The sequence below is a fragment of the Mytilus galloprovincialis genome, chromosome 6, assembly GCF_965363235.1.
Source record: "Mytilus galloprovincialis chromosome 6, xbMytGall1.hap1.1, whole genome shotgun sequence".
Taxonomy (NCBI): Eukaryota; Metazoa; Mollusca; class Bivalvia; order Mytilida; family Mytilidae; genus Mytilus; species Mytilus galloprovincialis.
Window position 1 is genome coordinate 74,536,409 of NC_134843.1, and position 20,866 is coordinate 74,557,274.

General features: G+C 31.3%; 1 protein-coding gene across 1 annotated transcript in view; it reads right to left on the minus strand.

Annotated features, from left to right (window-relative positions):
* LOC143080314 (beta-galactosidase-1-like protein 2) overlaps positions 1–18,926 on the minus strand; it is a 42,145-nt gene extending 23,219 nt beyond the window's left edge. The window contains exons 1-11 of the mRNA XM_076256097.1: positions 18,340–18,926; positions 16,646–16,714; positions 16,184–16,279; positions 15,395–15,503; positions 14,480–14,572; positions 10,189–10,264; positions 9,048–9,206; positions 8,257–8,400; positions 7,238–7,321; positions 4,961–5,005; positions 3,131–3,198 (exon numbers count right to left, since the gene is read on the minus strand). Of these exons, the coding sequence (XP_076112212.1) occupies positions 3,131–3,198; positions 4,961–5,005; positions 7,238–7,321; positions 8,257–8,400; positions 9,048–9,206; positions 10,189–10,264; positions 14,480–14,572; positions 15,395–15,503; positions 16,184–16,279; positions 16,646–16,714; positions 18,340–18,740 (1,344 nt within the window). The 5' untranslated portion in view covers positions 18,741–18,926. The remainder of the gene's footprint in view (positions 1–3,130; positions 3,199–4,960; positions 5,006–7,237; positions 7,322–8,256; positions 8,401–9,047; positions 9,207–10,188; positions 10,265–14,479; positions 14,573–15,394; positions 15,504–16,183; positions 16,280–16,645; positions 16,715–18,339) is intronic.
* Positions 18,927–20,866: the final 1,940 nt, after the last annotated feature.

Here is a 20,866-nt window from a genome sequence, read left to right on the forward strand (position 1 = left end):
CATAGGTAATGGCTTCTTGTAAGTGTTAATATCCTGTATAAAACAATACAAAATATTACATAGGTAATGGCTTCTTGTAAGTGTTAATATCCTGTATAAAACAATAAAAAATGTTACATAGGTAATGGCTTCTTGTAAGTGTTAATATCCTGTATAAAACAATACAAAATATTACATAGGTAATGGTTTCTTGTAAGTGTTAATATCCTGTATAAAACAATACAAAATATTCCATAGGTAATGGCTTCTTGTAAGTGTTAATATCCTGTATAAAACAATACAAAATATTACATAGGTAATGGTTTCTTGTAAGTGTTAATATCCTGTATAAAACAATACAAAATATTACATAGGTAATGGTTTCTTGTAAGTGTTAATATCCTGTATAAAACAATACAAAATGTTACATAGCATTTCTATCTATAATTTTGTATAATTCTTTATCTATATTAACCTAGCTTTTTGAGTGGAATTCTCACTTTTGTAGCCTCAATTTTACAGTAATAAAAATCTTTTCAGCCATACAATTTGGAACCTCAATTTAGGGAAAAAACAGATGATGTCTCCTATTTATGCCATGTTTAAAAGAGCCCTTTTCTCAATTAACTTGGTAAAAACATAATATGTAAAATGAATTTTGTATTTGTTTTGCCACCATTTCAGATTATGTATTTGGGTCAAAAGAAGGTTAACTATGGTTCTTTGGGGTTGAATCTCTCATTTGACTAAACCAAATAAAATGCTCCGCAAGGTGCAGCTTGATACAGCCGCAGAGGTCAAACTCTGCACAATTGGGGCCAGTATGGACACAACATTCAAGATTGATACATCTCTGAATTTGGATTGTGATTAAATATTTGACACAGCATATGTTTCTGACACAGAATGAATGTGGTCAAATGAACTTAAAAAAATAAAATTTACCTATTATGCTTCAATATAAAAAATCTAAATACATGGATAGATTCAGCATATCAAAGAATCCCAAGAATTCAATTTTCTATGAAATTAAACAAAGTTTAATTTTGGACCCTTTTGACCTCAATGAAAACCAATTTGATAACAGGGTCCAAAAATCAAAAATCTAAATACATGGTTTCGATTTAGCATATAAATGAAGTCCATACATTCAATTTTTGCTGAAATCATACAAAGTTAAATTTTAGACCCCAATTTGGACCAACTTGAAAATTGGGCCCATAATCAAAAATCTAAATACATGTTTAAATTCAGCATATCAAAAATCAAAATTCAATTTTGGACCCTTTCAACCTTAATGTAGACCAATTTGCAAACAGGACCAAAATTTTAAATCTAAAAACACAGTTAGATTCAGAATATCAAAGAACCCCAATATTTCAATTTTTTACGACATCAAACAAACTTTTAATAGTTTCGGACCCTTTGAACCTCATGTTGACCAATTTAAAAACAGGGACCAAATTCCCAAAACTTAATTTATTGTTAGATTCAGCATATTAAAGAACCCCAATAATTCAAGAATAAAACCCCATTGAATTTGGTCCAGAAATAAGCAATTTGTACAAAGTATTAGAAAAGTATTGTTTTGGCCCCTAATTCCTAAACAGTTTGGGCAATAACCCCCAAAATCAATCTCAACCTTCCTTTTCTGGTATGGAACCTTGTGGCACAATTTCAGAAAGATCCATTCACTTACACAAAAATAATTGTCTGGAAACTAGATAAAATACTTATTTTGACCCATTTTGGGCCCCTTGTTCCTAAACTGTTGGGACCATAACCCCCAAAATCAATCCCAACCTTCCTTTTGAGGTTCCAAACCTTGTGTTTCAATTTCATAAAGATCAATTCGCTTAAACTAAAGTAATTATCCAGAAACTAAGTGTATTTGAACGACACTGACGACACAGCAGGAAGTTCTTCCAATATACGGATGCAATTTTTTTTAGCGGCCGTATTAAAACCAAAACAGACCACTCAAGCCCCCTTAGTACATGAAAACATATTTTCTACTCAAAACCTGTAACTTTGATTGATGTTTGTTTAACATTGTGTCAAGGTATAAAGATTTTGTCACGATAATAACACCTGCAACAAAAGAGCTGACAAGGGAGAAGAAACAACTGGATTTTAAAAACTTTTTAAAAGGAAAAAACTTAAACTAACTAAATATGATGTATTAGAAATAAGTAAAAGTCAATATAAAACTTGTAAGAGTGACAGAAATTTTAGCAAAAAATTCAATCTTTATAAATTCTTAAATAGACTCACAATTAAGGAGAAAACTGATAGTTTCTGAAATTTCAAAATGAACATAACAAGATAAAAAATATGCCAGCTGTAACAGTGAACAGAACTCAGAAAATTAGCATGCATTTAATGTATTTCCTTAATTTAAAACACTTTCAAACTCTTAAATGATGCACATGTTGTTAAATCATGACTACAATGTGTTACTATTCGCAATTGACATATTTGACCTAGCTACAACAATGTTCATGCTGGCTGTTCAAAACACCTCCATCTGAAAAAAACACATTGCCAGTCGTCTAATTGTTTACATATAAAAAAGGATGGTTCATGGAAGAGCCTACAGAAACGCCCTACCTGTATATATATCAGACATTGAATTACCTTATTTGTACTTATCAGAATCAAAATAATTGATGCAAGCTATACTTAATTGTAGTTTTAACATTGGTAGGCATTACATTTATGAAATTTTAGCCCTCACTATCATTCAGGCAAACATAATTACAAATATAATGCCTACCCATGTTAAAACTACAATAAAGTATAGCTTGCATCAATTATTTCTTAACTGTAGGTTAAGGTGAATATTTCTAGAGAAAGTAGTAATTTTCACTCCATATACCCCAAACACATAAAAGCAACCACCAACATAACAGTTTGAACAGCTGTGTAGTACAGTAAAAAAATTAACATTTTAATATTTTCTCTCCTATCTGCTAAAGAAATTTTTATATTGGTCCCTAAAATGATTCTGACAAGCTTCACCTCCAGCATGGTAAAAAAACTTTAATTAAATATTGTTTCTACAGTTTGAGCAATTGATAGCAGAAGACAATTGCATTTTGTGTTTACAAATGATTTATCCATCATATATAAAAGAAGAAATTTTTGTTACCTTTGTGACTGTTTTCATGACATCAAGCATATCAGTCCATGACATGAAATTCAACATTTCAACATTACCTACAATTATTAAGTTAGTTTTTAAGTCATTAAAAAATACAGGTATGCCTTTTTTTTTAAAAAAAGAAACTTTAAAGAACTAGACGTGTCAAAGCGACACGAATGGCCCCCGTCTCAAAAAGTTTGCAATAATTTCAATAACACATGTGGACACAAACATGATGGTAGTCTCAGATATAAAAAATCAGCTCAAAATTTGTAGGCATATAGAAAAAAAGTCTGTATAACTGTGATTTTCAACAATTTTCAAAGTTGTAAACCCTTAATTTTGGCAAAAGTCTGTATAACTGTGATTTTCAACAATTTTCAAAGTTGTAAACCCTTAATTTTGGCAAAAACTAGCGGAGCGGAACGAAATTAAACTTGATCTGTAACTCATCATGGTTAACTCACATATCAAAAATCAGCCCAATATCTGAAGGCGTTTAGAAAAAAACTCCATAAAATGGTTTGTTGCGGAATGACGTAATGACGGAATTTCGGAATTACGGACCAGGGTAAAACTATATGGCACCGACAACTTCATTGCGGGGTCATAAAAACAAAATAAATATACAACTACATTAGGATTGAAATGTATGATGTCAACTGTATCTAAGTGTCATGAAAATGAAATTGAAAGTTTGAAAACAGAGCTTCATAGATGTTAACATCCTTGTACTTTTGTCTCTGGTGGACAGTTTTTTCATTGGCATTCATACCTTACTTTTATGTTACTGTGGATTCATTATTATTCGTTGGATACCAATTTTTCGTGGATTTCGTGGGTACAATGTATAGTAAACCACGAAATTCAATGTTAAAGTTTTCCTTAATCCACGAAAAATTGGTACCCACGAAAACTAGATATCATTGAGATGGGAGCCATCTCTGTGGGCCCCACTGTGAATAATGTGCATTAAAAAATTGTATCTTTACTATAGGATATGGGTTTGTCAACTGAAATCAAAGTTTTTGACCTTGACCTTTGACCTATGAAGTTGTAAATAAATTATGACACACCCTTTGGTGTTGGTTTATAAACATGTCAAGTATAAACTTTGAAATGATAAAGGTTCTCAAGATATAGAGCGGACACGATCTTTACCATAGGACATGGGGTTGTCAACTGAAACCAAAGTTTTTGACCTTGACCTTTGACCTAGGAAGTTGCACATAAATTATGACACACCCTTTGGTGTTGGTTTATATACATGTCAAGTATAAACTTTGAAATGATAACGGTTCTCAAGATATAGAGCGGACACAATCTTTACCATAGGACATGGGGTTGTAAACTGAAACCAAAGTTTTTGACCTTGAACTTTGCCCTAGGCAGTCGTTCATAAATTATGACACACCCTCTGGTGTTGGTTCATATACATGTCAAGTATAAACTTTGAAATCATAACGGTTCTCAAGATATAGAGCGGACACGATCTTCACCACAGGACACAGGGTTGTCAACTGAAACCAAAGTTTTTTGACCTTGACCTTTGACCTAGGAAGTTGTACATACATCATGACACGCCCTCTGGTGGTGGTTAATAAACATGTAAAGTATAAAGTATGAAATCATAATGGTTCTCTAGATATGGAGCGGACACAAAGTGTTACGGACGGACGGACGGACGGACAGACTGATCACTATAGGGGACCGCCTTTGGCGGGTCCCTAATTAATGAATCCACAGTATCAGCTTTTTTTTATTATGCAGCTTAAAGATCTAGGCAACATGAAAGCATTTTGGCGGTGTGAAACTGTGAATTCCATTAAAACTTACCATATGCAGCTTTTTCCCTGTTTGGTGGTACAGGTCCTGGTTTAACTGAAAAAATATAAATAACAGTAAAAGTTGTTGATGTACATTATGAACTAAGATTAGAAAATAGATGAAAAAAAATCATATCTGTTTACAAAAAGTACTATTACTGCAACTGAAAGAAAACATCTTTAAACAATACATTCTTCAATCCTTTACAAGATGATGTTGCAATACTTATTTCAGACAATCCTTTGTAGAATTGATGCCCTAAAATTTGTTGTGTTTATCAGTGAAATGAAGGCTACGACAGGTGTTGCAAAGATGACAGAAAATTTTAAAAAATCAATTCCTGAACCAGCTACGGTACTATTCCAACAAATCAGTTGAATTGTTTGGTTGGTTGTATTTTGCATTGTCTGAAATGCTATCTTTATATTAAGTTACCATATAAACAAGAGGCTGTCAGAGCGACAGTAAACTGGATTTATTAACATTTATTTGTGTCCTGTCTCAATTTTGTTATCAGTTACAGTAACAACATATTAAAATTTGAAAAGCTTTAGTTGAAGGGTTTATGAGTTAAAGCACAGACATGACTGGAAAGACCATTTTTCAATCTTTAAAGAACCATAACTTCTGCACGGTGAAAGTGAAAATCATCAATATCCAACTTGACCTCCATTTTGTCATCAGTAACAACATACTAAAATTTGAAAAGCTTTGGTAAAACGGTTTATGAGTTAATTACAGCAAGGACATGACTGGAAATACCATTTTTCAAATTTTTAAAAACCATAACTCCTGAAAATCGTCAATATCAAATTTGACCTCCATTTTGTCATCAGTAACAACATATTAAAATTTGAAAAGCTTTGATTGAATGGTTCATGAGTAAATGCAACGACATGACTGGAAACATCATTTTTAAATCTTTCAAGAACCATAACTTCTGAACAGGAAAAGTGAAAATTGTCATTAATGAATTTGACCTCCATTTTTTCATCAGTAACAACATATTTAAATTTGAAAAGCTTTAGTTTAAAGGTTTATGAGTTAAAGTACGGACATGACTGGAAACACCATTTTTCAATCTTTCAAGAACCATAACTTCTGCATGATGAAAGTGAAAATCATCAATATCGAACTTGACCTCCATTTTGTCATCAGTAACAACATACTAAAATTTTAAAAGCTTTGGTTGAACGGTTCATGAATAAATGCATGGACAACATTTGGCTGCCGGCCGCCCAACCAACCAACCTACTGCCTGTGTAAATGCTCTTTTGTTCCGATGTTGGAAAGTTCCTGACGGAAGGAACTAACCAGCCGAAAAGTTCCAGAGGAACTTATTAACTAGTTACTTTGTTCTTCCTCTGGTTTAAAAGTTCCACCGGAACAAAGTGACTAATTGAAAAGTTCCAACAGAACATATCAACTATTTAGAAAGTTCCTTTTTGACAAATTAGTCAAAACAGGAACTAACAAACTAGCCCAAAAGTTCCAACGGAACTTATCAACCAGTCACAAAGTTCCATTTGGAGAATTGATGCAAAGTAAAAGCGCAACCAAAGATATTATAAACGAACCTTTCAAAGGGGAACCAAGATACTGATTACAAAAGTCAAAAGGAACTTATCAACTAATCACAAAGTTCCTCTTTGGAAAATTAGTCAAAACTGGAACTAACAAACTAGCCCAAAAGTTCCTCCTCATGTGGATACTTTTCAAAATGTCAATTTCAGATTAATGTATAGCAATAAATTAGAACTTATTCCGTTATGAAGGCAACATTCTGACCGAATTAACTAGTTGTTCTGTTCTGCCAGAAATATTCAACAAGCTACATTGTTCCGAAACTTTTCAACTAGCTACTTTTTCCCGGAACTTTTGACTGCACTCGGAATAAAACAACTAATTGAAAAGTTCCATCGGAACGAAATAACAAGTTGAAAAGTTCCGCCGGACCAAAGTAACTGACGGAACATAGCGGCTGTTACACCTGCAGTACATCCCAAAATCAATAACCAACATTTTTGTGGAAAATCCGGTTACAATTTGTGTGTCTGATAAGCTATTTTATTAGAAGGCATATATTATGTGTAAATCACACAATACTTTGTATCATGCACTAGCAGGTTACAAATCATGTAATATTCAATCATTTTGCATCATTGATATTTGATGTAAGAAAACATTCTTTGCAACAAATTCCATAACTAAATTTAAGTGATAATACTATTCTAATTTGTTTTACATTTCAAAAATCTAGATGTCTTAAAATAAAGTAAACCTTACCTGATGTATACTTAGTTATTAAATCTCTCATTCCGTGATAGAGTGGGGTAGTGTCCCCTGACTCTGAAATTGGGGCGCCATAATCTGAAAAAAAATATCATTTGTTATACGATAATTCTCAGCTATTCAAGTTTCTGTATTTTCATATCTCCCTATTCATGATATTTAAGTCACAAAAATTATGCAGAATATTTACAGTACATGTGTATCTGTTTCCATGTATACTTAAACCAAGGAGGTAAAGTTTGGTTGGTTACAAAGTGGATCACTAAAATGATTACCGTTCTTCATTTACTTTCTGTTGAAAGAGTAAAAAATCATTACTAGCTGATATAAATATCATGGAACAAACAACAATAGTGTGACTGTTAAATTCCTTTGACAGAGCTGCTTCAATCTTCACGATAGCTCATGAAGAAATAATGGTTCATCAAACAAACAAACACACTAAAATGTTTTTGTATTGAGTACCAGAACAGGTTTTGATAATTTAGTTGTAACATTACTTAAGATCATTTGCTTGTATCATAACTAGAGACTTGGGTCAATATCCCTTATGCGCCTCAAATTGAGGAACTCAAAAGCTGTGTGTAAACAAAAAATCTTTGTGTAGTGATATTGACACATTTCTATGATAAACAAGTGACTGAGCTTAACCATTTGTGTTGATTTGTAAAGTAAAGGAACATAGAATAAATATGTAAAAACTATGGGGCTATTAAATGTGTTCAAAGTATTAAATTTTTTAAGAACTTGTTGTGTTAAAAAAGGAATTTTTCAGTGAATCTCACTTCGTACCCTGTGAATTAAACCACATATGTGAAAATGTCACAGCTTCGAAACAAGCTATAATACATATCCAAGTTTACAATATTGACTGAGCTAGAGGAAAAAACGTTACCATAACCGCCTATGTAAAATCAATTAAGGATATTGAGCCACTTATGGAAATATACATGAATATTATACAAAAACTTTCTATAACTCAAGCCATTTAGACACTTATACAGTAATCTTACCATAACTTGAAACATCTGCTCCATATTTAGGACTATCTGCATTATTGGCTCCAGCCATAAAACCAAAGTTTGTGCCACCATGGAACATGTAGATACTGACAGAAGCACCACTCTTCAAAATCTCCTCAAAATTTGACAGAATAACTGAGAAAAAAAATACATTTACAAGTATAGTTATCTATAAAGTACTGATGTTGATGAATTGAGCATGTGTTTTTTAGTAGCAATCATTAAACTAAACCATATAGCTAATATTATGCTTAAATCCTAGGCATCTAGCTATAGTCTAGCCCAATTGGTTTAATATCTGAAATTTCATTCATAACTCTTAATATTATGCTAATTTCCTGAAAAATTATAGAAGAAAATTTCACATATTTCTCTGAGTTACTTTCATGCAATAATTTAAACTTTTTATAATAAAGACATATTACCGGCTCCATAAGACACTACTAAACTCCTAAATTTAACTAGTCAATGAAGGACACCTAAATGTTTTATGAATGCCCAATCATGTCAATATTTTAAAACGCCCAAATGTGTCCACCTTTATGAAAAAGTTATTTGTTATCACATATGTTGTTTGAAAACAAATGCAGTTGAGATTATTACATGGACCTTAGACTCGCTCTAGAATTGTTAAAAAAACTTTCTAAATTATGGTTTTTTTTCCAAGATGCTGATATATATATATATATATGTAACTACAGATTTGACTTCTGTACAAAACAACTTGTTGAGCTGCACCTGAATAAATGCAGACTGCCACTCATTCACCTTTATATACTTACAATTTTCTGGTCTCCCATGATGCTCCTCTCCCCAGTGGTCAAACCAGCCACTCCAAAACTCCATGACCATTAATGGAAAATCTTTAGATTGAGCTTTAATACGTTCAAAATCTGTTTTTCCATTTTGAAAATTTTGAAAATTGACTGTTGGCAAAGCCTCTGAAACAAGAAAATTTTGAAAAAAATTCATTTTTTCTTTATGTAAAACGCTGAACATACAAATGTATGTTTCATCTCAATCAACATCTATTTCTGGATTAGGACAATTTAACATCATTACATAGCTGAAACACTAACCTATGGTATTTCATCTCTTGTTAAATCCTTCCATAAGAAAATACAAAAAAAAGAATTATTTAAAAAAAATCCACCAAAAGGAATCGTCAATTTGACTGAATAATAAGGATACCATCGTTCATGACTAAACTCAGTCTTCACGCTGAGTGGCAGCCCTGGCAGGCCAGGCTTGTAAAATTGCCCTCGGGCCTGTAAAAATCATATCTACAGGCCAACAGAATCTAACTAAAAATTTTCAAAAATTGAGCTCCGGGCCTGTAGATTTAACAGTTCATCGTAAAGACTGTAAAACTGATGTAGAATCAAACTTTTATAAAAATTACAGATTTTTTGGCCCCAAATTACAGAACAGTTAAGGCAATTAAACCCTGAAATAAATTTCAATCTTCTACTTGAGATATTGAAGCTTGTGACACAATTTCAGAGCAATCAAGATACTTTAAAACACAACTTATTGTCCTGAAACTAGAAAAATGATTCTTTTTGGCCCCTTTTTCCTAAACGGTTGGGACCACCACCCCCAAAAACAATCCCAACCTTCCTTTCGTTGTATTGAACAATTTGGTACAATTTCATAGAGATCCATTCACTCAAATTAAAGTTATTGTCCAGAAACTAAGTGTATTTGGACAACGCGGATGACAACAACGATGTGATTCCAATATAAGACCGCAAAATATTTTTGCAGTCGTATAATAAGGCTCTAGTTGACAGCATATCCCACAATGCATTACAATTGTAATTTGGTAGTTATAAATTGGGTTTACCATGTTGACAATAACAAATCGATGATAATTACTCATGTTCAAACGAAGTTATGTACACATATAAGACAAAAACCTACGGTTGTAAAATAAAGATTGACGTCTTCCATTGTCTGAGGTAAGTAACATCTCCTGTATACCATATTTTAGTAGAACCTGAAAAAGTAAGTTAAGATCACTTTACTAAAATGATACAGATACCCGTTGGTATACTAGCTATGTACTAGCTATGTCATGTATGTATGTATGTGCCAAGTATTAATTGAAAAGGACTAACAATTACCATAAAAAACAAATCTTTCCACCAATTTATGTAAAATCCCTTAAATCCATTTTTTTAAGACTATGCAAAATCAAAGTAAGGATGTGTCCTTGGTAAAATAAGGCCCAGCTTGTAACATTTGACAAATTCAATATTTTCTATTTATAAGGGACATAACTCAAGAACAGTTAAAATGATGCCACTCATATTCCAATCTAATCTATTTTCAGTAGTAATAAGCAATGTGTATAAGTTTAACATTTGGTTGAAGCAAACTAAAGTTAAGAGTCCAGAAAATAATTTTGAGAGGTAAGCACAAATGGATGTTTTTATGGACACACAGAGAGACAAGTGTAAAACTAATATCCCCTCCCCAATGTCAGGGACATAAAAATATTAGGTTTTACAGAATTCTAATTTAACTTTTAGATTGTACGAATTAATGGTATAGCTGACTTATATAAATCCTGAAACCAAATTTCAGAAATCCTTGTATTGTAGTTCCTGAGAAAAATGTGACGAAAATTTTCAACTTGGCTATCATGTGTAAAATCAGACAAGTGTTCGGTAAACAGGAAGTTGTCAAGTGATGAATCTGAAAACGCATCACACGGTATGGCTGACATATATAAATGTTGATACCAAATTACAGAAAGGGTGGATGTGTAGTTCCTGAGAAAAATGTGACGAAAGTTTCATGGGACGGACTGACTGACGGACTGATGGACGGACGGACTGACAGACAGAGGTAAAACAGTATACCCCCCTTTTTTAAAGCGGGGGTATAAATATTGCAATTATAACCCTGTTGCATTTTTCGTAATAATAAAAACATCACAGGTACATTACAGTAGCTCAAAAGTTTCAGATTCTTAGATGAACAAAAACACTTAAGAATACACAAAATAATATATCCCTTCCCCTACTTTGTGGGCCTGGAGATGATAAATAATATTGAGAATGGAAACAGGGAATGTGTCAAAGAGACAACAAACGGACCAAAGAGCAGAAATATATTAGAGTTGTCACGGAATAGAAGTTCCTTCATAATATAATTACACCTTATGCAAGAATCCTGTGTTTTGATTGGTTGATAGCCGGTGTATTTTTCATCAATTTACTTTTATCAAATGAATATCGTTCAATTTTTAACGCCGTCAGGGTATTTGCAAAAAGGATATGCCTTTTTTACCCTCTCTGCCGTGGTATTTGCCAAAAATACTCTATTTGACTGGACGCTTGTAACGTCATGATCATCAATGCGTTTTTGAACATTAACATTCGGTGTAATTAAACAGATATAGCATGTTCGCAAAATTAAACATTCTCTCGACTGGTATTTTTCACAAATACCCCTCCTTAACATGATATATCTGTTTATAAGTTCCAAAAGGAAAATATATTCTGGAACATTATTTCCACAGGAACAAATATTACAGTATATGTTCCTAACGGAATAAATGGTATAGAATATTTGTTCCAACAGGAATAGATATTATGACAATGTTTATAACAAAGTTTCCATTGGAACTTCTGTTAGGCGGAACAAATATACGTTGACAGAGTAATGGATTGTCAATTAAATTATATTAAAATAATTTGTATAAATTTCCCTAAACTGTGTATATGAGAAATAAGCAACAGCCCATACATTCTACTAAAAATTGATATATAAATATAATTGATAATTTTACTAGATAAGCTCTAAATCAAGAGAACAAATATTAACATGAAATCTTTACGAAATTTGTCTAAATATGACAATAATTTTGCAACGAATGGTTAACCTGCAAAAGAAAATAACTGGATCTGCAACTCATTTATATACTGTAAAATCAAAAATTATTGTGTGCGTTCATTATTGCGATTTTGTCATTTTAGACTAAAATCCGATTTTTATTTTTTGCAATATTGAGAAAAATCCTGTTTAATTCATATAAAAAATTTCAAAATGCAAGTTTAAATTATTGCAATTATTATCTTGTTGCATTTTTTGCAATAATAAAAACATCGCAATAATTCCTCAATTTACAGTAGTCTACACTTTTATCAAAATATCTACTAATATACAAACAAATGTGCAACATGACTAGATAGAACAACAAAAAATTGGTCTGTATTTTATGATTATACAGTTTATGCTTAATACCTACAAGTATGCCCAAACAGCCTTTGAATTTCTAAATCATTACAGAAATTTGGATATTTTTAATTTTGAACTTTACTTTGATATTGTAATACTATATTTTTGATGAGTGTAATATTTTTAATTTAAAGTACTTATTGAGTAGTTTCAAGTCATGCTTCAGTGGTTATGTTCATTGTATGATCTTTTCATGGCTCAGTGAGTTTTGATATATTGGTTATTTGTTTACTCTCTGGATTTTACTAGTTTGTATTGTGACACTTTCTCTTCCTTGTGATAGTTGGCTAATTTAGTCATATGGTCATTTTGGAGGGAAATTCTATTGCAAGATCAGAATTTACTTATACTTTGAATAGAATAGTTGTGAGCTGTTTCTTTGGTATATTTATATTCATATTTGTGGATCTTTGATTGTTTTATCAGGTCAGTTTTCTCTACTTAATATTTCACATTCTTGCTAAAATACTAATATTGAATTGATTGTATAGATGATTTTGTATGAATGGTCACAATGAATGATTTCAGAGTAAAAGATGTATAAATAGTTTGAAACCTATGAAAGTTTTTATTAAATATTGTTTAAAGCCGATAAAACTAAATTGACACAGTCAATAAAACTAAATTGACACCGTCAATAAAACTAAATTGACACAGTCAATAAAACTAAATTGACACAGTCAATAAAATCATTTTGTAAAAATTTAAGAATTATATGAATAACTCAGTTTAGTGAAAAGAAGTAAAAGTAAAGAGATAAAATAGTAATTTGTACAGTAAGACATATTTTAAACTATTGAATGATTTGATAATTTAATAAGTAAAATATAAACACAAATAGTTAAGATATTTATTACGGGTATTTGAACCATACTGTTCTGTTCGTATATCATGTAGAAGATTCCATATTGTATATACAGAACCCTTGTAGGTTTTGTATTTTGTTTACATGAGTGTTTTTGTGCTGAACGTGTGTCTTGAGCATGGCTATAATATTAGTTTTAAAAAGCCTATTGTGTTATGTTACTGTCACTTTGCTCTCCTAATATAGGATGTTGTTATTAATTAGAATGGAATGACCAGTAAATGACTATCAGAAGAATATTTGGTAGAATTCAATATGTAAAGTGGTTTAAAGATGTGTAATATATGATAAGAACAATATCTTTCATAGTTTACATTCTCTGTTAATAGAGTTGTAATTCAATTACATGGAAAACCAAAGTTGTCCAGTAGGAAATATTTGAGTATTGTATTTTAGGTGTTGTCACCTAGAATGAATAGAGTTATCTTTCGTTGTACTAATTATTTGTATTCTTATTGCAGGGTCTTTTTTGTCTCCCTTGACGGAATCAAAAAGCGAGACATAGGTACACTGTTTTTCGGTGTCGGCATCAACAATGTATTAGTTTGAGATTAGGTCTAGTTTATGGTGAACAACTAGTGGTAAGTCATAGATATTTGTATTAGTATTGGCATATCTCATTACCATGAGATTATTTGGAACTGCCCCCTCAATTATTGTCTATTGACTTTGAAACTTTTGCTTTGTTTTCATGTATTAGTTTGTGTTTAGTTTTGTTTATAGGGAACTACTTGTGATAAGTCAATGGTATTTGGTATGCAGTTGTAATAGCATTCGTACATCTCATTTTCATGGATATTGTTTAGCCATGTACCTTAAGTCATGGTTTATTGACTTTGAACATTTGCAAAACTTACATGTTAAAGTGTTGTTATTTTAATTTCAACATTTGCATTATCGAAATTACAAAAAAGCGAGACATATCTCTGTGATTACAGTTTATATATATTATACATTACTTCACAATAAAAAGAATCCATTATGCATTGATCTTGAGGTGTTTATTTTAATATAGGACCAAAACAATCTGGTTACAGTGAACTATATGCCCCTACAACTTAGTCATGGACCATAAACAGCTTCATAGTAAAATAAACTTACTTTTTTGATAAACAAAAGATGATCTATTTCATCACTATAGTGACCAAACTCATTCTCAACTTGAACTGCAATGATAGGTCCACCTTTGGATCTCTGGAAAAATAAGTTACATTATAAATGTTATATATAATTGTGGGGCTCAGTGCTTGTAAAAAGGGAATTTTTATGAAATTATATGTGGCTTATTGTATCATCCTTTGTTTCTCAGGGAAAAATAAAATGTTCTTTAGTTTGTGTCCAAGTTTCCTTACAAAATAAATGTGTCTCAGTTTTTACTCTGAACATTTATGTGTGCCCCAATAACGTTAAGTATGATTGTGTCACTCAAAAAGTTATTTTTCATCAACTTAGTTGGCATATATTGTAAAGATACTTGTTAACAATTGAAAACCTTTAGTTACTTGTGTATATTTTAGAGTTTAGTATGATGTCCATTATCACTGAACTAGTATACATTTTTGTTAGGCACACATCCAATTACAGGATTTTCGAGCTGCGTTGTAGACCCAATGGTGACCTTCTGCTGTTGTCTGCTCTTTGGTCTGATTGTTGTCTCTTTGACACATTCCCCATTTCCATTCTTAATTTTATTGACTTTTGTCTCATTTGATTGATGTCTCACTAACATATTCCTGACACCTCTTTTATTATTATAAAAACTAAATCTATTATTTCTTAACATTTAAAAGAATATTAAATGTGATGCTACTTGATATTTTAGATTAAATCACTATTTATGACATCTATCTATTGGAATGCTGTTTCATTGGGATGTGCTCCTCGTCGAAATAATCCCTGAACCAAACATATCCTATTATCCCATTACTTAATTATGGCTGACCAACATTATTTTTTATGCCCAAACTTACATATTCTGGAAGGTCACTTAAAGGTCCATGTGATTTGGCATTTTACCTGAAAATCTTTAATTTTAGGAATAAGTGCACCAAACCATCTGTCCACTGCATCTTGATATGGTTTATAGTTAGATCTTATCACCATGTCTGGGTCTTTCAACAGCCATCTAAAATATTGGAATATCTTTTTGTTCAATTACAAACAGTCTTAACATATATCACAAAATACCAGTAGATGTTTTGTCTGTTTGCTAACGGAAAATACAACATGATTTTAATAAGACAATAAATGACAATATTTTCAGCTAAATTCTACATATACCTTGATAGTGGTAATTATCTCATACATAAGAAATGCTTCACAAAGTAATTGGATACAGTATATCAGGTTATTATCACAATTTGGACTAAGATAGGGCACTTAAATCTTCTCTGTGATCATTTTTCCTGTGTTTTGGTTATGAACAATGAATTTAATCAAATTATCAATGAGATGTTCAAATACAATAAATTTTGGTGTAAAATGTCTACTGAAAAAATAGCAAAATAAAAGACATAATATTTCTTTATATATACGTTATTAAGATTAGTATTGAAATTAATTCCATCATTTAATTATTTAACAATAATACTATTTCCTGCAGTTATCTCCCCTATAACCCCCCCCCCCCCCCCCCCTTCTCACCAAATACTATATAATATAGGATAATTTCGTATAATTTACAAGATTAAAGGTAAACACTAAAATCCTTTTTAACTTGAATTATTTCCCAAAACTGAATATCTTAATTTGAAATATATTAAATATAATTTATTAGAAACTTGGTTTTTTTTTTAAATTACAAACCCTGGTAAGCCTCCAAATTCCCATTCTGAGCATATATATGGTCCAGGACGAAATATCACATATAATCCTAGGTCATTTGCCTTCCGCAAAAATTTTCTGAAAGAAAGAAAATTATGTTTGAAAAATACATTAGTTTGATACAACTTGTGTTGTTTATTCTTTAGTTTTCTATGTTGTGTCATGTGTGCTGTTGTTTGTTGTCTTTTTCATTTTTAGCCATGGCATTGTCAGTTTGTTTTAGATTTATGAGTTTGACTGTCCCTTTGGTATCTTTCGTCCCTCTTTTGTAATAGTATAGAAAGTTACAAAATTATCATATTGTTTAAACTGACAACAGGTTTTATCTGAAAAGTGCAAATTAATCAATTTTTGGTGAATGATCTTCAATATATTAGTTCTTAGTTTTAAATATGATAAGTATAGCCACAATAACTTGTTGGATAGGTTTGCAATAAAACTTACTCGATGTCAAGATGTTGTGCAAAGTAATAATTTCCAGGTCTGTCCTCGTGTAAATTCCAAGGTACATATCTACAATGTAATAAAAAAGCAAAAGTTAATATAAACTGTCAGGAAGGAATTCAAAATGTTTATAACTATACCAAAAGTATGTAAAATTATTAGAAACAAGAACGTGTCCATAGTACATTGATGCCCCATCTGCACTATCATTTTCTTTGTTCAGCGGACTGATAAAATGGGGTAAAAACTCTTATTTGGCATTAAAATTAGAAAGATCATATCATAGAGAACTTGTGTACTAAGTTTCAAGTAGATATATTAGGACTTCAAATTCATTAAAAATACCTCAACCAAAAACTTTAACCTGAAGCAGAACGGACGGACGAATTCAAGGACGGACGCACATACCAGAAAACATAATGCCAATAAATAGGGCATAAAAAACCAATGTAAGTTATAATATAATTGTAAAAATATTGGATTATGGATTAATTATCAATATATAATGAAATCATAGTAAGTATTTTGAAATGAAAATCAAACGTGCACAGCTTGTGTTTGTGAATGGTGATGGTTTGATGTGTAAATTTCTAAAGAGTAATTTAAATAGATTTTATTGCTATGTGCTAAATTCTAAAGAGTAAATAGCTTTTGTTATTAACATTCCAATTGTTAACTATATGCACTATGTGCAAGTTAACTATATGCACTATGTGCAAGTTAACTATATGCACTATGTGCAAGTTTTCTATATGCACTATGTGCTAGTTTTCTATATGCACTATGTGCAAGTCAACTATATGCACTATGTGCAAGTCAACTATATGCACTATGTGCAAGTTAACTTTTTGCACTATGTGCAAGCTATATTCAGTAAACAGAAACTTCAAAGATCAATGAAAGGTCACAAACAGATGGGATAAGCAACAACAGTGACTATAAAGGTTTTAAAACTAAACCGGGAAAATAAATGCCATAGTTTTTTGTCATTACATTGTATGAGGTGCCCATTTGTTTTGAGTTGCCAAAATAAATGTATCTTTAACAGGTACCAAAATGTCCTCATGTAGCAGGGGCGAATCCAGCCATTTAAAAAAAAAAAGGGGTGGGGGGGGGGGGGGGGGGGTTCCAAACCAGAGTAAAGGGAGGGGGGTTCCAACTATATGCTCCCATTCAAATGCATTGATTGTCCAAAAAAAAGGGGGGGTTCAAACCCCCGGAATCCTCCCCTTTGATCCCCCACTGTGCAGCTTTGTCTTGGTCCTGAAGTGCCTAGATTTCAATAACGTTACTTAACTTAACAGCTAACCATAAGATCTATACACAACTGACCACAAGTTATTGAGATTTACAGTTGTCAATTATTTATTTAGATTTACAGTCAACAGATAACCACATTGAATTTGCAGAAGTTTATCTCTTATAACCCACTGCAAGTTTATGAATCAGTGTTAATGCTTAGGTCTCACATTAATAAACATTTCAATCTTGACCGGTATCAGAACTTCCTAATGAGACCCCCTGTATACTGCATTAGTAATACATGTAGATGCTACATACGTTCACCTCTGGATGTCTTTGACTATTTGTATTTGGGCTGCTGTTTCTAAGACATAATCCTTCATTCCCCTTTATTTCATAACATCAATTCTTTAAAAAAAAAATTGTTAAATAAAATTAAAAAGCTAACTTACGTATCGATTGTATTCAGACCAGCTGCTTTAGCTTTCTTTAAAATATCATCCCAATAGTCCTCTGGTATACGAAAGTAATGTACAGCACCACTCAAAATACGCAATGGCTGCCCATCAAGATAAAACTGTCGTTTTTTAAACTTTAAACTTCCAGGACTAACATAAGCATCTTCAGCTTTGATAACATCATGAATATTGTCATTAGGAATGTCAAATTCTTCTACTTTATTAGAAGAAAATATTGGAAAGTTCATCAAATAAATGATAGCTGCAAAAATGAGAACTATAACAATCACAGTTTTGGTTTTGGGATTAAGTTGTATTACTTTCATTGCTCTTCTCTTTATAGGTTTATTTTCATCATCACTGTCATCGTCTTCATTCAACAATCGTTTTCTCATCACTGTATACACCACAACAGAACAGATGTTTCTACAGATATTACGCTTGTTTTGTATATAATGTACCAATTTTTAAAATGACACGATTTTTATGTATTATGATTTTATCAAGCAGTTTAATTTATATAACTTTTATCTATGATACCCAGGTAGTGTAAATCTCCAAAAGCCTTCACATAAAATCCATTTAGTTATTCTGAAAAAAAAAAAGAAGAAAAAATTGTGTAACAATAAAAATCAATATTTCGAGTATTTTAAATTGATATATATATATATATATTATGTTGTTATATATATATATATATATATATATATATAACAAACACATCATCAGGGAAATTAATGGCACTTGATGCTGCCCAAGTTCTAAACTGAGGGATTTGTTGTTAATTGTTGAGCTTTATTTATTCTTTTAATTCTATAACCTTTATATAAAATTTTACAGAATAAGATCTATTCTTTCACTTATAAATGTTTAAAATGTGCTGCAAATGCTTACACTCTGGCCATATAAAAAAAGAAAAAAGCAAGTTTGCCTAACCCTACCTACCCATAAAATATTTGACTACTCAAAATCTGTTATTGCCCTGATATGAAAAAATTTTCTTTTAAATAATCAGATAGGCAAGAAATAAAAAAAATATCTGACACTTCAATTTCCCCTTGCCAAAGAAAAAAAGGAAAATGCCTACCTACTTACCAAGTCTCTTCAATTAATTCCCTTTAGTAGAGTTTGGGCAAACCAAAATATTTATTTTGATTGATATCTTCTGCTTCTATTGTTTGTATATGTGTTGTAAATGTTTCTCGTCTCTAATATTGTGTGTGCTTTGTACTCATATCTTTTGTTTTAAATGTTTTATATGCTTATGTTGCTTTGTTTTTTATATTGATTGTGTATGTAACAGGCTATTATCATTTGATTATTTGAACTTGGAATTATTTTTAATTATGGAATTTGCAAAAATTTCTTGTGCTTGAATTTTTTTTTAATAAATTCCATGTTTATTTGGTATTATAATGTTTTGATCAGTTCATAAAACTTTCCATACAATGCATTTTGTATAGAAAGTGTTGTGCGTGGCATAGTCCATTCTATTGAAAATGTACTATTTTCTTTGCTATAGAAAGTGTTGTGCGCAGTACAGAACATAAAAGTACAGAATAAACATGGTATTTATTAAAAATTTCAAGCACAAGAAATTATGCAAATTCCATAATTAACAATAATTCGAAGTTATGTGTTTTATTATGTTTGTACAAGTCGATATGTGCTGCTTTGTGTTGCCCTTCCTGCCAAGTTTTCATGAAGCAATTGGTGAGATTTGACCAAAATTGTGAAAAAATCAAAGAGAAAAAACATAATAGATAAAGAAAAATGCTGCCAAATAAGTATGAAAATGTGCGAGCCTCACTCTAATTGTGTGAGGCTTGGCAGCCCTGTATTGCTTGTATGTGTTGTATTGTATGATTGATTTTGTTGTTACAGTGTATAATATATCTCAGTAGACTAACATGACTAAAGAGCACTAGAATCTGAGTGTACAAAGGAAAAATAGGACTATATACTAGGACTAATTAATTATTATGTTAAATCAAATCAAAATTACTAACTTACTAACAAACAAGAATAATAGAAAGCTTAATATACATGTATAAATGATGTATGTACAAAATAATGAACGAAAAACAAACTTATGTTACACAGCAACAAATCACAACCACAAATTACAGGCTCCTAACTTTTTTTGAGACTATTTTCATTTTTACCAAGAAAGTTTTTTTTAAATATTTCTCATATTGTATCCTATAGTTCATGTGCTTTTAAATTTCACCCTGCTAAAACAAACAATTTTCTTTGTAAGAGTTATCTCCCAAAACACTGTTTTCCTTGTGACTTCATCTCCTCCAAAACCGTAAAAGAAAGCGACAAATTTATTTTATAAAATTGCTCATTATATTCTTCCCATGATATGTCCTATTTTGACCGAGGCGATATGAAAACTCCATATGAGAGTTATTTCCCCTTATGCTTGTGATATCAGTGATATGCATTTGTATCTTGTAAACCAAAAGTGATAGAGACTTAGGATCTTTTGATTTGAGGTTCTGGATCCAAAAATAAG